This window comes from Rattus rattus, chromosome 3 (assembly GCF_011064425.1).
Source record: "Rattus rattus isolate New Zealand chromosome 3, Rrattus_CSIRO_v1, whole genome shotgun sequence".
Classification (NCBI taxonomy): Eukaryota; Metazoa; Chordata; class Mammalia; order Rodentia; family Muridae; genus Rattus; species Rattus rattus.
Genome location: NC_046156.1, coordinates 63,076,977 through 63,091,473, shown reverse-complemented (window position 1 = coordinate 63,091,473; position 14,497 = coordinate 63,076,977). Strand labels below are relative to the sequence as shown.

Below are 14,497 nucleotides of genomic sequence, written 5' to 3'. Positions count from 1 at the left end.
CTATGGAAGGTATAACTCTCAAAGAGACGGGCTCCTCTTTGCCTATCCAGGGCTGGTTCTCTGATAGGAGATAAACGCATGCATGCATACCTGGGGAAAGGAATGAACCATGTGTCCTGGGGCAGAGCTGACTAATGTCAAGGGAAATAGGTACTTAGAAACAGGTTGAGTGGCCGGAGTTTGGATCTCAGCTCTGCCACTTACAGCTTTGAACTCTGGGTACTCTCTTGTAGAGCGTTTCCTCATAGGGATGGTGAGTAGGTCTCTCATAGGAGGAGGATGTGACCCATCACATCACATGGAACACTTACCAGAAAGCCTGACACAGTGAGTGCCTAGTAGGTGGAGGTTGAATGAACGTGAGGACACGACTGATCCTAGGTATGGTTGACGAGGTTTTTACAGTAGATATGAGGGAGAGAACAGCCGAAGGCATCTGGGAGAATCCAGACTGAACGTGGCAGCAGAATAGACCAGGCCGTGAGAGGAAAGAGAGGGCGTGAGAGCAAGATGGAGAGGGGCAAGGGAGAGGACCAAGAGGACAAAGAGGAACCAAGAGAGTGTGTGGCCAAAATGGCCCAGTTATATAGAATCAGAAGTTGGGGGAAGAGAAAGAAGCTCAGGTGCTGGAAAGATTTAGGGTGTAGGTAGTGAGGGTGAGAAGTGCTGAAAAGACCCAGGACCCTGTAACAGGTGATGCTGAGAGAGCCTGGCTTAGGTAGGCTGAATAGGCACCACAGCTAGTCATTTGTCCAGTGTTTTCTTTGACATTCCAACCTTTTTGTTGACGATAAGGGGCAACATAATCTCTTCTGTACTGCTTCTTAGCTAAAATTGGGGTATTATTGTCACAGGCCCAAGAAGGCTAGAATCTGTCAAAATCTGGGAAGGGAGAAGAGTGCAGGTTGGAAGACATCTGTTTCCTTCACTATCCGTGTTCTGAGGGACCACCTGGGCCCAGTGAAGTGCAGGTCTCTTTAGAGAAGTCTAGGTTACAGGTTCTAAGGAAGCTGGAGCTGGCATATTGCGGGCAGTTTTAGAGCAGTTCGCACTCTTCAGCTGGCTGGAAATTTGCTGGTACAGGTATAGACTAGAGACAGAAGATAAAATTAAGGAGCTTAGGGGCTGGAGAGATGGCTCAGTGGTTAAGAGCCCCGACTGCTCTTCCAGAGGTCCTGAGTTCAATTCCTAGCAACCACATGGTGGCTCACAACCATCTGTAAAGATATCTGATGCCCTCTTCTGGTGTGTCTGAAGACAGCTACAGTGTACTTATATATATAAAATAAATAAATAAATCTTTAAAAAAATTAAGGAGCTTAGGAGAAAACTCTTATCTTTTCAGTATATTGGAGACTTCCAAGGTTGTGGTCCCAGTAGATGCAAGGGGGGATGGGGGGATGGAGAGTCCCAAGACCAGGGGTGATCGAGAGATCACATCTTCAGGAATAGGCAGGTGGGGAAATTCAGGCTATTGATTAACAGGAGTACTTATCTGGAGTCCATTTGACCTGCGAGAGGTAGATCCAAGTCCCATGACTCCCTGAAGCTTACAAGAATTTTTTAAGTTTACAAAAAAGGAACTCACTCTGTAGACCAGGCTGGCTAGATCTCTGGATCTCATAGAGATCTGCCTGCCTCTGCCTCCCTAGTGCTGGGATTAAAAGTGTGCACCACTATTGCCTGACTTGAAGTCTTAATATAACACTAGCACAGAGAGAAAAGAAGTCTGAAACGTTTCTCATTCTTCACATACCTTGCATTACTTTCTAAGACCTTTACTAATTGCATTTAGACCCCTTAAAACACCTTCTCAGACCTCACAACTCAAGCTTTCACATCCTCAGACCTTTACAGCTTGCATTTACATACCTCGTTACTAAGACCCTTACCACTTACATCAACTTCAAACCTTTTCCTTCCATCCAATCATTTTCCAGGAGACACGGGTGGTTGATTACTGAGAGTGGTCATTGAAAAACAGGTTCCTGTAAATAAAGGAATAGTAAAAAGTTGCGTTGAAACCTGTTTTGTGAGTCTATCTTCTTCAGTGTGAAGTTAGCCAACAAGGTATCTGTGTCTGTGTGTGTCTGCCTTTCTCAGCAGGAGACCTAGTAGTTCTAGAAACAAGAGGGACCTGATTTTACTTATCATATGAAATGGGCTGACCAGCAACTGCAGCTGGCCATGGGGAAGGAGGCGGTTTGCTTGCCGATGTTAACGTAAAGCTATAGTTAGTCATCAACACCATCAGAGATTTGAGAGGGATAAATTATAGCAGAGAGTATAACCCAAATGGCCTATGTATCAGTTAAAATGACAGAGACTTATTGGTTACCTAGATTGTTACCCTAGGCTCCCTCTGGAGGTCTCAACGGTGGGTTGGGGGTAGAAGTTGGTCTTTGACTGTCACACAGGACCACATTGGCCTTCAGCTGCCACACAGGACAGCATGGGCCTCAGCTGCCACACCCAAGAGGTCCGAGAGATTTTTGTGTGGAGGAGGAACTGACTACATGGATGAGGCAGAGAAGGACGGTCAACCCCCTAACAGTGTCCACAGTGTGGGCAGAGCTGTGCTGCAATTCTTTCCCCGTGGGTGAGCATTACCACAATACAGGTAGTCATCTGTGCTCCAAGACCTTTGGAGACATTAGGGTTTCCTGCAGGAGCTTGCAGTTATGACCGTCACGGGAAACTTTTTCCACTAAATGTTTTAAATGCCATATTCTTCAGATCTCTGAGCTTGAGGACCATTATCTATTAAGTATACCTCATTTAAACAAACTTTACTTGTTTTTTTAGTTACTGGTTTTAGGCTTAACCTCAAAAAAAAAATGAATACAGAATGCTAAATAACACTTATCCCTGTAAATAAATTACATTTATACTTAGTATGACGATGCACAAAGTTCTGAGCACATTAAAGATTTGACCATTATATAAGGTGGCTGGCCATTAACTTGCATGTTTTAATCATCTTTAATAGTCTACAAGTTAGTACCTTTAAAAAACATTTATTTTAATTTTATGAACAACAGTATTTTGTCTGCATGTATGTCTGTATGAGGGTAGTTGTAAACTGCCATGGGGGTGCTGGGGATTGAACCTGGGTAGAACAGCCAGTGCTATCTTTCCAACCCAAGTTGGTACTTTTTATAAGATTAGGATTTTATAAATTTATCCCTGTTAAGTTTGAGCCTTAAAACTTGGAGTTAAAGATTTAATTGATCATTTTCTAGCAGTAACATAAAACTTTAAACCATAAGTAAAGTCCACAGAGAGACTGGGAACTTTATAAAACCCTAACACACTCCAAAGAGGGATTGAGAACCTTATTTTCTTATCTTTGTGTAGTGAATGATTACAGAATATCATAGGATCTTTTAAGACCCAGTTTATCCAAGTAGCTAAGTTTAGCAAAGAAAAAGACGTAAGTCTTCAAGTCAGTTAATGTTAACCTGAGTAGACCATAGGAATTTATGTCTTCTTTATCAAATATATATATTGTTTATCAAACATGTTGTTTCTTATTTAAATTGTTCTAGAAGACTGGTGTTCAACAGTTGGCAAAGACATGAGTGGTTAGACATACATCCCTAAGATAGTTTCTATTAGCCTGAGTAGACTTTTGAAACCTTAGGAAGTAATCATCATTCAAAAGTTCATCCTAATCCAAAATGTTTTGGAGACCGGTTGTTGCTTTCTAAGTCTAAACAGGAGATAGCAATGATAAACAAAGTGCTCAGTAGGTCTAAGTTTCATGATAGTTGTCTTAGTCCGTGCCTTCCATGTGGTCATCTTACTCAAGATGGTGGTGAAGTTACATTGCACGTACTCTCTTCTAATCTTAGTAAAGACGGCTGCCAGCCACATGGTTGTTTGCATCCTGATGAGATCATTAGCCAAGATGGAGGTGCTGTTTAAAAATACTTATTTTTCTAATAGTCTATTTTTTAAAACAAGAGTTGAATCCAACTTTCATATACAGTATATTCTAAACGAGAATTGAATTATATATGTCTTAGTCAGGGTTTCATTGCTGTGCACAGACACCATGACCAAGGCAACTCTTATAGAGGACAACGTTTAGTTGGGGCTGGCTTATAGGTTCAGAGGCTCAGTCTATTATCATTTTGGCGGGAAGCATGGCAGCATCTAGGTAGGCATGGTGCTGGAGAAGCTGAGAGTTCTACCTCTTGTTCTGAAGGCAGCTAGGAGAAGACTGGCTTCCAGGCAATTAGGATGGTGGTCTTAAAGCCCATATCTACAGTGACACATCTATTCCAACAAGGCCACATCCACTCCATCAAGGCCACACCTCCAAATAGTGCTACTTCCTGGGCCAACCATACTCAAACTACCACGATATATATGTGTATGTATGTATGTATGTATGTATGTATGTATGTGTTATAGCAAATTAAAATGACCTATGTATAGACTTTTTAACTATAAGCCTTTTGTTATTAGTTTTAAGTTGAATTTTTACAGATTTTTAAAACCTTTTTTATTGATTCTTCGTGAATTTCACATCGTTCACTCCAATCCCAGTCTGGAAGAATTCAGACTGGACATGGCAGCAGAATAGACCATGAGAGGAGAAGGGTTTGGGGAGAAGAGGATGGAAAGAGAAGAGAGAGGGGTAAGAGAGGGGACCAGGAGCCAAGAGTGGAGGTCCAAGGCAGAAGCTGAGAGGACAAGGAGAAACAAGAGAGTGCGTGGCTAAAATGGGTGGGTTATACAGGAATCTGAAGCTGAGAAAGGAAGTGAAGCTCAGGGGCTGGAGAGGTTTAGAGTAGGGGTTGGGGGTGAGAAGTGTTGAGGGGAGGAGCCAGGATGCTGAGAGAGCCTGGCATGCACTTTGATATGGTAATAGGCACCCCACTCAGCCATTTGTCAGGTGTGTGTGTGTGTGTGTGAGTGTGTGTGTGTGTGTGTGTGTGTGTGTGTGTGTGGTGTGTGGTGATGGGTGGGAGAGTGTTCTTTGGGACCTAACAGACGTCATCATGAGAGTGGGCCAAAGGGCCCTTCTGTTTGGCTGCAGCCTTCTGTAAGGAGGTCCAGTCGGCCAGTTTCTTTGGGTACCTGCAGGAGAGGTGCGTACAGGGTTAGGCGCTTGCAGTGGAGGCATCTGCTGTGCGGGAGGGTCTTAGGAATGAATCCCTGAGCTTGGGGTGGCTGAACTGGAGAGAGGAGACCAGAAAGAGCTGTTGAGTTTGCTCTAGCCAACAGAAATCAGGTGTTAGACTCCTTAACCTCAACAGCAGGGAAATCCTGTGACCAGGTAATCTAACTGAACTTGTCTTTGGTGGGGGTTGTCCTGAAACCCGGATCTCAGTGACCTAGGTGAGCAAAGCAGGTGAGGAGCCTTTTCTTTCTTTCGTCTGCCTTGTTGGATTTTGCTCAGAGCCTGTGGGTTTAGGAGGGTGGGGTTGGGGGACTGCCAGCTTCTACCACTCCCTCTAGGGTGAGGGTAGAGGGGTGCTTAAAAAAAGGTGTGTATCTCTTTAACGAGGGCCCAACCCCAGGGCCAAGTCAAGAGTTCAGTCACTACCTTCCCACAGCCAGCTCAGCCAGGCAAGGCCTGGAGGGAGTGGGACAGATTCTGGGAGTGCAGTGGGGAGGAGTCCTGGCTCCGCTGAACTGGAGCTGCTTGGCTGTCGGTGCCAGAGCCCAGGCCTCAGAGCCCTGCTGGAGGAGGTTGACTCGGAGGAGACAGGTGAGCACCCCAGGCCCAGCTGGGGAGGTCTGGGGCTGCTTTAGGGACTCCGAAGCCTTGGGGTGGGGGTCAGGAGAAGGGTAAAGGAACGGAGCTGGAGGAGAGGTGCCTGCCAGAAACAGGGCAGGAAGATTTTGGTAGTCATTAATTCCCCAAAAGCTTGTTAGGGTATGAACAGCCCTCGTGGCTTTGTGAAATCTCTAGAGGATAGCAGGACCCTCTCTCTGGCCAAGCAGCCGACCTGGCTTGTGTCCAGGGGCTGAGACATTGGGCAGAACATTCCAGGGCCTTGCCCACAGCTGTTGCGTCCTCTCTAAACGGAACAGGGCGGAGAGTGTGTCTTGGTGGGCGTTCGGGGCTGACAGTCTCTAGACACAGGCCTCACCGGACTCTGGAAGCTGTGACCTGGGAAAAACAATGGTGTTCAGGAGGAACTAAAGAGGGCCCAGAGAGCCTAAGAAGCCAGGAAAGGGAGGCAGGGGCTGAGGTGGCTTCTCTACCACCTGGGGCACAGGCAGAACCGGGTGCAGGCTTCATTTGCTCTGGGTGGCGTTCCTTGGGAGTGGCCTGGGGAAGCCTGTGAGGGCCCCTGGATGGGGAGAGGGAAAGAGAAAGGAGTGGAGCTTCACACTGGCAGCTTTTCCACTCTAGAACCTAGGCAGGTCCCAGCTTGACTGGCTTTGCCGGGTAGCACCACCTGCACTGGAGGAGTGTTTTCCTGCCCAGCCCAGCTGAGGTGGGGGCAAGGCCAGGGGTGATGGGTGCTAAGGTGGGCTCAGCTTCCGCTCAGGAGAGGAATCCTATGAACGTTGGAGAGGCCTGGGGTAGAGAGGTAGGGGTGTGTGTGTCTGTGTGTGTGTGTACAACACCCACTTACAACATTATGAGTTGGGGAAAAATTCGAAGGATTTCTTGCTTCTGCACAAGTTGGCTGAAGAAAAATGGGGTACTTAAGAAGACCGGGACTGGCAGAATTGATGTATGTTGATATATGGTATGATGTCATGCGTCCTGCGAGTGTGCAGAGGTAGGAGCACCTCTGTGAACCATTAACTTCCAAAACTGGGAAAAGAGCATGAGGGAGCAGAGAGACTGGGGAGATTCTCCTGGAACAGTCTTGAAAATAGAGATTACAGCCCAGTTCAGTTACTTTATTAGCCCTGCATACTGATAGCAGTTGGGAGGAATGAGTTAATCAGGAAAGGGATGGCTAAATGAATGAGAGCATGAATGTATTGCTGAACGGAGAAGTGAGTGAATGAAAGTAATGAATGAGGCCGTCGGTAAATGAGTAAACCAATGGGAAAAGGTGAGTGAATTTGAGGTAGATGAGAGGGATGCCATGGTTAAAACCAAAAATCTTGTAGGCTTTGGGGAAGATCCTAAGAGATGAGTAGGGACGTATTCCACATTTGGAAATAACTAACCACTTAAGTGTATGTGAGGTGAACCTTGGAGAGTGTGGTGGAGATTCAGAACTCCAGATCAAGGTGGACTGATGGATGGTGGTGAGCAGGCTCTTGGAAAGGGGTGGGGACCAGACTTGGGGGAGGAAGGGTGGGGCTGGAGTGGCTGAGATCCAGGGGCATGGTCAGGGCAATTTGGGCTTTTGGAAAAGTCAGCAAGCCAGGCTCAGGTGGGCGGGGGTGGGGGCTGGGGGAGGAGAGCCTCCAGGTTGCTCAATGATGAATCAGTCCAGGAGACTAAGAGACCATTGAGGAAAGGGTGGGGCCTAACGTGAAAGGCCCCTTTAGGGGAAGGCTCTTTGAAGTGATTCCCTATTTCTGCTTTTTAGGAAGGCTTCAGTGTACACTGGTATCCCATGTCCTCATAACCCCTAACTCTCATTCCAAGACTTGCCTGTGAAGAAACTACCTTGAGGATAGGTCTGCCTAGGAGAACGGCACAATCCACACACACGCCTGGAGGTCCTCAGGCCTGCCTAGTTGAAGGATGGGGCAGCTGTAGGAATAGGTGGCCGTGAAGTGGGTGGGGTAGCTGAGCCTGTCTTCTGTCCCCCAGGGGAGGGCGGAGGAAAATAATGACACCTGACTGCCCCACTCTGATACTCTGTCTTCAGAAAACACTTCAGAAACATACTTGTCCAGATGGTTATCTCAGAGCTGTCCATTTTATACCTGGGGAGGAGGCAGATACCTGGGAGGAAGGCCTGGGAAAGAGTCAGGACACTGAAGCTGCATCTCTGGTCGGCCCGGTGCTCCTGGGCTAGGTGGCTGGTTCATCTGTTGGGTGTTTCTCTGTTAGTTGTTTGCTTGGCTGCTGCAAGAATCCAGGTAGGGATTGGGCATAGAACTAAGGGGCAGGGTAAGGGGCAGGGTAAGGGGCAGGGGGAAGCTCCCTTGGTGGAGGAACAAAACTGAATGCAGGTAGAGGGAAAGCCAGATTGGCCTTTGTGGAGAGCAGCAGTGACCTTTCCTTCCCTGACTTCTCTTTGACTGTTTCCTACAGAACTCATTTGGAACAGCCCTGGATAGGGGTGGAAGGGTCTCAAATTCTCATCTTCTTCTCAAGGGTTGACAGAGAGAGAGAGAGAGAGAGAGAGAGAGAGAGAGAGAGAGAGAGAGAGAGAGAGAGAGAGCGCTGAATATAGCTTTTCCTGATTCTGATGCAGCTTCCAGAATCTCCAGGAGCACTGGCCATCCTCACCCTACCCAAAGGGCACCAGGGCAGACAGATCATGTGTTAAAAAGCCTTTTTTTCTTCCTTATTTGTGTATGTTAGAGAAATTATATATCTTTCAAACATTAAGCCACACTGTTACACCCTTAACAAACAAAGTATGGGGAAGAAGATAATTTCCTGTGGGTTTGGCACTGTGCCAGCCATCCTTCCAGCCACAGACCAGAGTGGTCAGGAGGGTAAGGAAGGGAGGGTTTCCTACCAGAGATGCCCCAGCTTCACCACTCTCTCTCTCAGTACCCCTTCTGCATCCTAGCCTCCTGTTCAGATCATTCCTTAAGAAAAAGGTGCACAAAGGTGTGGAAAGGAGATAAGGGGCCTTGGGCACCTGGCATTAGGGCTGGACAGAGGTGGAACATTTGAACAGGGCACTGGGCCGGGTGTTGTGTGCCAGAGAAGTTACAGGGGTTAAAAGGAGGGTACGTGTATATTCAGGATTGACCAACCTTGCCCGCAGATTACAAATTCTGCTATTCGGATGAGAGAACAGCATCTGAATGTCAGAAACACTGCACTGGCTTTCTGGATGGAGAAATGAGAGGCAGAGACTAACCAAACCAGCTAATGACCGTGGCGGGTGTTGACGTGCTGAAGACAGACATGGTTGTGGGAACTCAGAAAATGTGTAGGGATGACAGAGGTCAAGGCAAGTCTTCCTCCAGGCACGGTCTGGGGAGGGCCAGGGTGACAGGTGGTTGTCAGCTGAGAGGAATGTGTAGGGCAGTGGACAAGGGAGGAGACAGAACTATGCGAAGGCTTGAAAGCAGGTGGTAAGGACTGGCGGCATGCTAGTAGGGCGAAGGAGTTCACCTTTTTGAATCAGACCGTGGGTGCACAGGCCTGGCCCAGTGGCTGTGTCATATTGTGTCCACCTCACCTTCCTGGGTCAGCTGACTGAGGGTAGCAGGAGTTCATTGTTGTACTTGAGGGTGGGAGGAGAGTTTGATTTGCCGGGCTGATTTGGAGGGGCTCTGGGCATGGGCGGTGACTCTCAGACTAGATCCGCCTGCTCCCCTCATATCCTGTTATTCAGAAGGCTGTATCCGCTTGGAGTGTGAGTGGCCTTTTGTTCTGGTTTGAGGGGGTGATGCGTGCAAGCCTCTGCCAGGCAGTTGCTGTGTCCAAAGGCCCAGAGTCTGTCTCAAGCTGGGACAGAGCTGGGCCAGGATCTTCCTTAGGTAATGGGGTAAAGGGTGCCGTTGGGCCATGATGTATACTTAGGGAGTGGTTAAGAGGGAGGAGAGGCTGACAGGGTGTGGCCAGGAGGGGAGCCACACAAAATCTGATCTGATGGAGTCAGACTTTGCTTTTTCCTAGACATGGGCAATGGTGGCCCAACCTCTGAACTCGCTACCTTAGAACCTGTGCAAGGGGTTAAGGGGGCCAAGGTTCCTATCCCTGCTTTGTTGCTTAGGCATGAGGTCTCAGCCAGTCCTTAGGATGGAAGATAAAAGCCCCTGATTTCCTCTGTCTTGATTCTTCCCAGCAAGTTTGCCATAGAACAGGGACCCCCCACCTCTCTCGTGTGTGTGTGTGTGTGTGTGTGTGTGTGTGTGTGTGTGTGTGGCAGTTACCTTCCTCCTCTCTCACAGGAGCCTTTGCTCTCAGAGGGCTCTGACAGGTATCAGGCCTGCCCGAGGAGACAGGGGCAGGGCCTGGAGAACCTGTCTTGGCAGTTGGCAGTCTGGCTGGGGAACCCCTGCTGGGTTAGAGGAGTCGCGCGTAGCTCTCCTTCCAGGGCCACCCCCACACTTGCTTTGCTCTCCTGCGTTTGCTTCCCCCCCTTCTCTGAAAGACAAGAAGTCTGGGGATGTTGCTGGCTGTGTGTGGGGATGTCCTTCCTTATCTCTCTCTCTGCTTCCTAGGCCCAGAGGAGCTGAGGCAGTGAGATGGCTGACTGCTATACAGAGCTGGAGAAGGCACTTGTTGTCCTGGTAGAAAACTTTTATAAATATGTATCCAAGCACAGCCTGGTCAAGAACAAGATCAGCAAGTCCAGTTTCCGAAAGATGCTCCAGAAAGAGCTGAACCACATGCTGACGGTACCCCGACTCTCCCTTTCCGTGCCTGCTTTTTCTCCTCATGGTCCTCTCAGTGCCCCCTCCCTCCCTGTGCTCTGCTCAGTGACCCCTCCTGTGCCCTGCTAGCCTGACTAAGAGTCTCTTCCTAGGGTCATGTCTGGGTCATCCTAAGCTTTACTGATCCAAGTTCTTCTACAGGACACAGGGAACCGAAAGGCAGCTGACAAGCTCATCCAGAACCTGGATGCCAACCATGACGGGCGCATCTGCTTTGATGAATACTGGACCATGATTGGTGGCATCACCAGCCCCATGGCCAACCTCATCCGTGAGCAGGAGTGCCAGCAGGAGTGCCAGCAGGAGAGCCAGCAGGAGAGCCAGCAGGAGAGCCAGCAGGAGCAGCAGGGCAGCAGCTAGAGGCCCCTCTCAGGACCCTTTTCATGTCCTGACCCATGTCCTGCCAATGTTCTTTCCATGCTTTTGACTCTTTCTTCCCTTCTCCCTCCAGACCTGTTCCTATCCTAGCTGAACAGCACAAGGTGGGCGGGGGGCTATCAAGGCCTCTTTGTGAGCATCTCACTGTGGTAGTGCTTCCCTGAGCATTCAGTCCCTGGAGCCTGTAGGCCCTGGGGGGTCCCCTTTGTGAAATATCGATGCTGTTTGGGGGCCCCCAAGACTTTTCCCACTTGTCGAGTCTGTGTGCTCTTGCAGTGTCTGATGTTCTTGTCTGATTCTTGCCTGATTCTGAGTTTGTCCTGACCTCTAGAGGTCAGCTTGCTGCTTGAGGTCTCCCAGCTCCTGGCTGTGGCAGCTGTGGTGGTAGCAGTACCAGAATTAGCCTCTTCTCTTCCTTCCAAACTCATAGCTGGGTAGAGAGGCATTCCCAGGGGCTCCTGCCCAGCTGTCTCTGTCTGGGAATGACCTAACCTGGGTTGAGCCCCCTCTCTGCTCTTCCACCGAAATAAATGCTGGATTTGGAGTTTGTAACTCCTGGCTGGTTCCTTTGTGATGTTCTTTAAATGCTCCACACTTCCTGGGAATCCATTCCACCTTGGTGATCTTTGTCCTGGACCCTGAGGCTCTAGGGCATTGCATAAGAAAACCTTATATGTAAACAAAGCAAGAAAAAAAAAAGTCAGAAGTTAAACTTCGATCGATGACACACATGTATAATCCCAGAATCCAGGCTGAAGTTATAAGGGTCTGGAGTTCAAGGTCAGCCAGGGATGCACAGCCCAGCATGGTGTTGTTTGCCTGCAATCCTCAAAGGCCCTCAGAACTTATTCTCAGATTCAAATTCAACTTTTAGGTGCATATTAGGTGTCATTTAGTCCTCAATAAATTTAAATAAAAGGGCCTATGACCCTCAGCCTTGAGCTATGAGTAGCATGGAGGGCTTAGATCCTCAGAAGCTAATCCTAATATAGAGAGATATTGTGGGGTGGGAATACAGGGTGTAAGGGGAGAGAGGTATGGGAAACCAAAGCCAGAAAGGGAGCCACAGTTTTCAGCTGCTGGGAACAATGCCAGTTTTCCCATCTCTCTCTGCTACTAAACTGAGGAGCCTTCAATAGGCACACGGCAGGAAACCCAGCCTGAACCCACAGTTTAAGGTTCCCCAAAGAAGCACAGGTGCAGAGAGGTTTGGTCTTTTGTTCTCCATTTTTGCTTTGTTTTGTAAACACGGTCTCACTATGTAGACTTGGTAGGACTGGATCTCTCTACGTAGATCAGGTTGGCTTTGAACTCACAGAGATCCAAGCATCTCTGCCTCCCAAGTGCTGGGATTAAAGGCGTGTGCCACCGCACCAGACCCAGGTGCAGGCTTTTACTGTAGAGCGTTTAAGGATTTTCAACTTTGTGAAACTGGTGTGTCTCAGAAAAGCTGTTGTCAAGGTTCCTGCTGGCCCTTTCTGTCCTATCGCAGAGTCATAATAATCCCCACTCCCTTTAAAAATTAAAAAAGTTTACTTGTGTATTATTTAAAATAGATTCCTCTCTCATACAATACATCTCAATTACAGTTTTCCTTCCTCCACACCTCCTAGCTCCCCCCATCTCCCCTATCTCCACTCTCCTCCAATTCACTTTCCCTCCATTTTCCATCAGAAAAGAACAGGTCTCTAAGAGACAACAACTAAACACAACAAAACAAAATACAGCAAGACAAGGCAAAGGCCCACACACAGAGACTGGACAAGGCAATCCATCAGAGAGAAAAGAGTCCTGAGAGCAGACAGAAGAATCAGAGACCTGCTTGTTCTTTCACTCAGGAGTCCCATAAAAATGCTAAGCTTAAAGGTGACCTGGTGCAGACCCCTGAGTACCTTGTGCTTGCTGCCTCAGTCTCTGTGAGTCTGCTTGCACCCTGCTTAGATGATTCAGTGGGCTGTGTTCTCCTGGTGTCCTCCATCCCCTCTGACTTCCACAATCTTTCTGCCCTCTTCCACAGGATTTTCTGAGGTGGGGTACCTGTTAGAGATCTCCAATTTAGACTCTCTCTGCATAATGTCTGGCTGTGGGTCTTTGCATCCACTCCTCTCAGCTGTCAGAGGAAGCTTCTCTGATGACTGGACAAGGTACCAATCTATGAGTATAGCAGAACATCACTAAAAATTATTCCATATCCATCCATCCATCCATCCATCCATCCATCCATCCATCCATCCATCCATCCATCCATCCATTCATCCATCCATCTACCTACCTACCTATCTTTAGATCCGTTGTATTTTGGTTCTACACTATTTAGGTCTCTGGGTCATCCAGTCTCTGGTTTTTGGTCATCCAAGGAGGGTCTGGAACGGGCTCCATCTCATGGAGTGGCCTCAAGTTAAATCAGACATTGGCTGGGTATTCTTACAGGTTTTGTGCCTTCATTCCCCCAGAAAATCTCACAAGCAGGATTTTTACAAAGGTTTCTTGGCTGGGTTGGCATCTAAGTTTCTCTTTTGGTAGCCGGCAGAGTATGTTCCTGCATGAAAGAGACTAGAACATAGGGGTGAGGACTCCATGCAGACACCAGCTAGACCTCCCCATGTTACAAGAGCTGTGTGCATGTCCTTGGCAATGCCTGCCCCCACTCCCCCTCCTGTCAGTTTACAGAGACCATACTTCTGTCCTAGATCAGCCTGGGTTGTTTGAAGATCTTCACAGGACCTCCTCATCCAACAACTTAACCAAATGCAACCTATTGACTGGAAGCCTTGCTTGGCTACAAGAGACAGCCAGTTGAGACTATATCTGTCATTACTAGTGGTCCTCACTAGGATCGCCCTCATAGATTCCATGAAGTTTTCACTATACCAGGTTTCTGCACTGCTCCCCAAATACCCTTTAATTCCTGATGTCTCTCTCTGTGCTTTCTCTCTCTATTCTATCTCCCCCCAACCCTGATTGATCCCTCTCACTCCTGTCTCCACTTGTCCCCAATGGACACAATAAAATCTATTCTATTTCCCCTGCCCTATCTTTTTCTAGGGAGATCCATCTGTCCCCCTAGAGCCGCCCTCTTTACCTAACTCTGGGTTTATGGGCTGTAGCTTGATTATCAGTTATATAATAACTAATATCCAGTTACAAGTGAATACATACCATATTTGTCTTACTGGGTCTGGGTTACCTCACTCAGGATTATTTTCTTTCGTTCCATCATTTGTCTGCAAATTTCATGATATCATTAAAAAAAAAAAACAGCAAAGTAATACTCCATTGTGTAAATGTACAATATTTTCTTCATCCACTCTACAGTTGAGGGATCTCTAGGATGTTTCCACGTTCTGTCTCTTATGAATAAAGCTGCAATGAATATAGTTGAGCAAGTGTCTGTGGTAGAACAGAGTATACTTTAGGTAGATCCCCAAGAGTGGTGTAGCTGGGTTATGAGGTTTCTGAGGAAACGCCATGTTGATTTCCATAGTGGCTGTCCAAATTTGAACTCCCACCAGCAATGGAGGAGTGTTCCTGCTCCACATCCTCGATAGCATGAACTGTCATTTGTGTTATTGATATTGAACATTGTGTTAGGTGTATTATAGAATCTCAAAGTAGTTTT

At 47.8% G+C, this 14,497-nt stretch overlaps 1 protein-coding gene across 1 annotated transcript; it reads left to right on the top strand.

The window, feature by feature from the left end:
* Window positions 1-10,262: 10,262 nt before the first annotated feature.
* On the top strand, window positions 10,263-11,430 carry S100a16 (S100 calcium binding protein A16). The gene is made up of 2 exons (XM_032897844.1): window positions 10,263-10,464; window positions 10,642-11,430. The coding sequence occupies exons 1-2, from the start codon at window positions 10,312-10,314 to the stop codon at window positions 10,858-10,860; spliced, it is 372 nt and encodes a 123-aa protein (XP_032753735.1). The 5' UTR covers window positions 10,263-10,311; the 3' UTR covers window positions 10,861-11,430.
* Window positions 11,431-14,497: the final 3,067 nt, after the last annotated feature.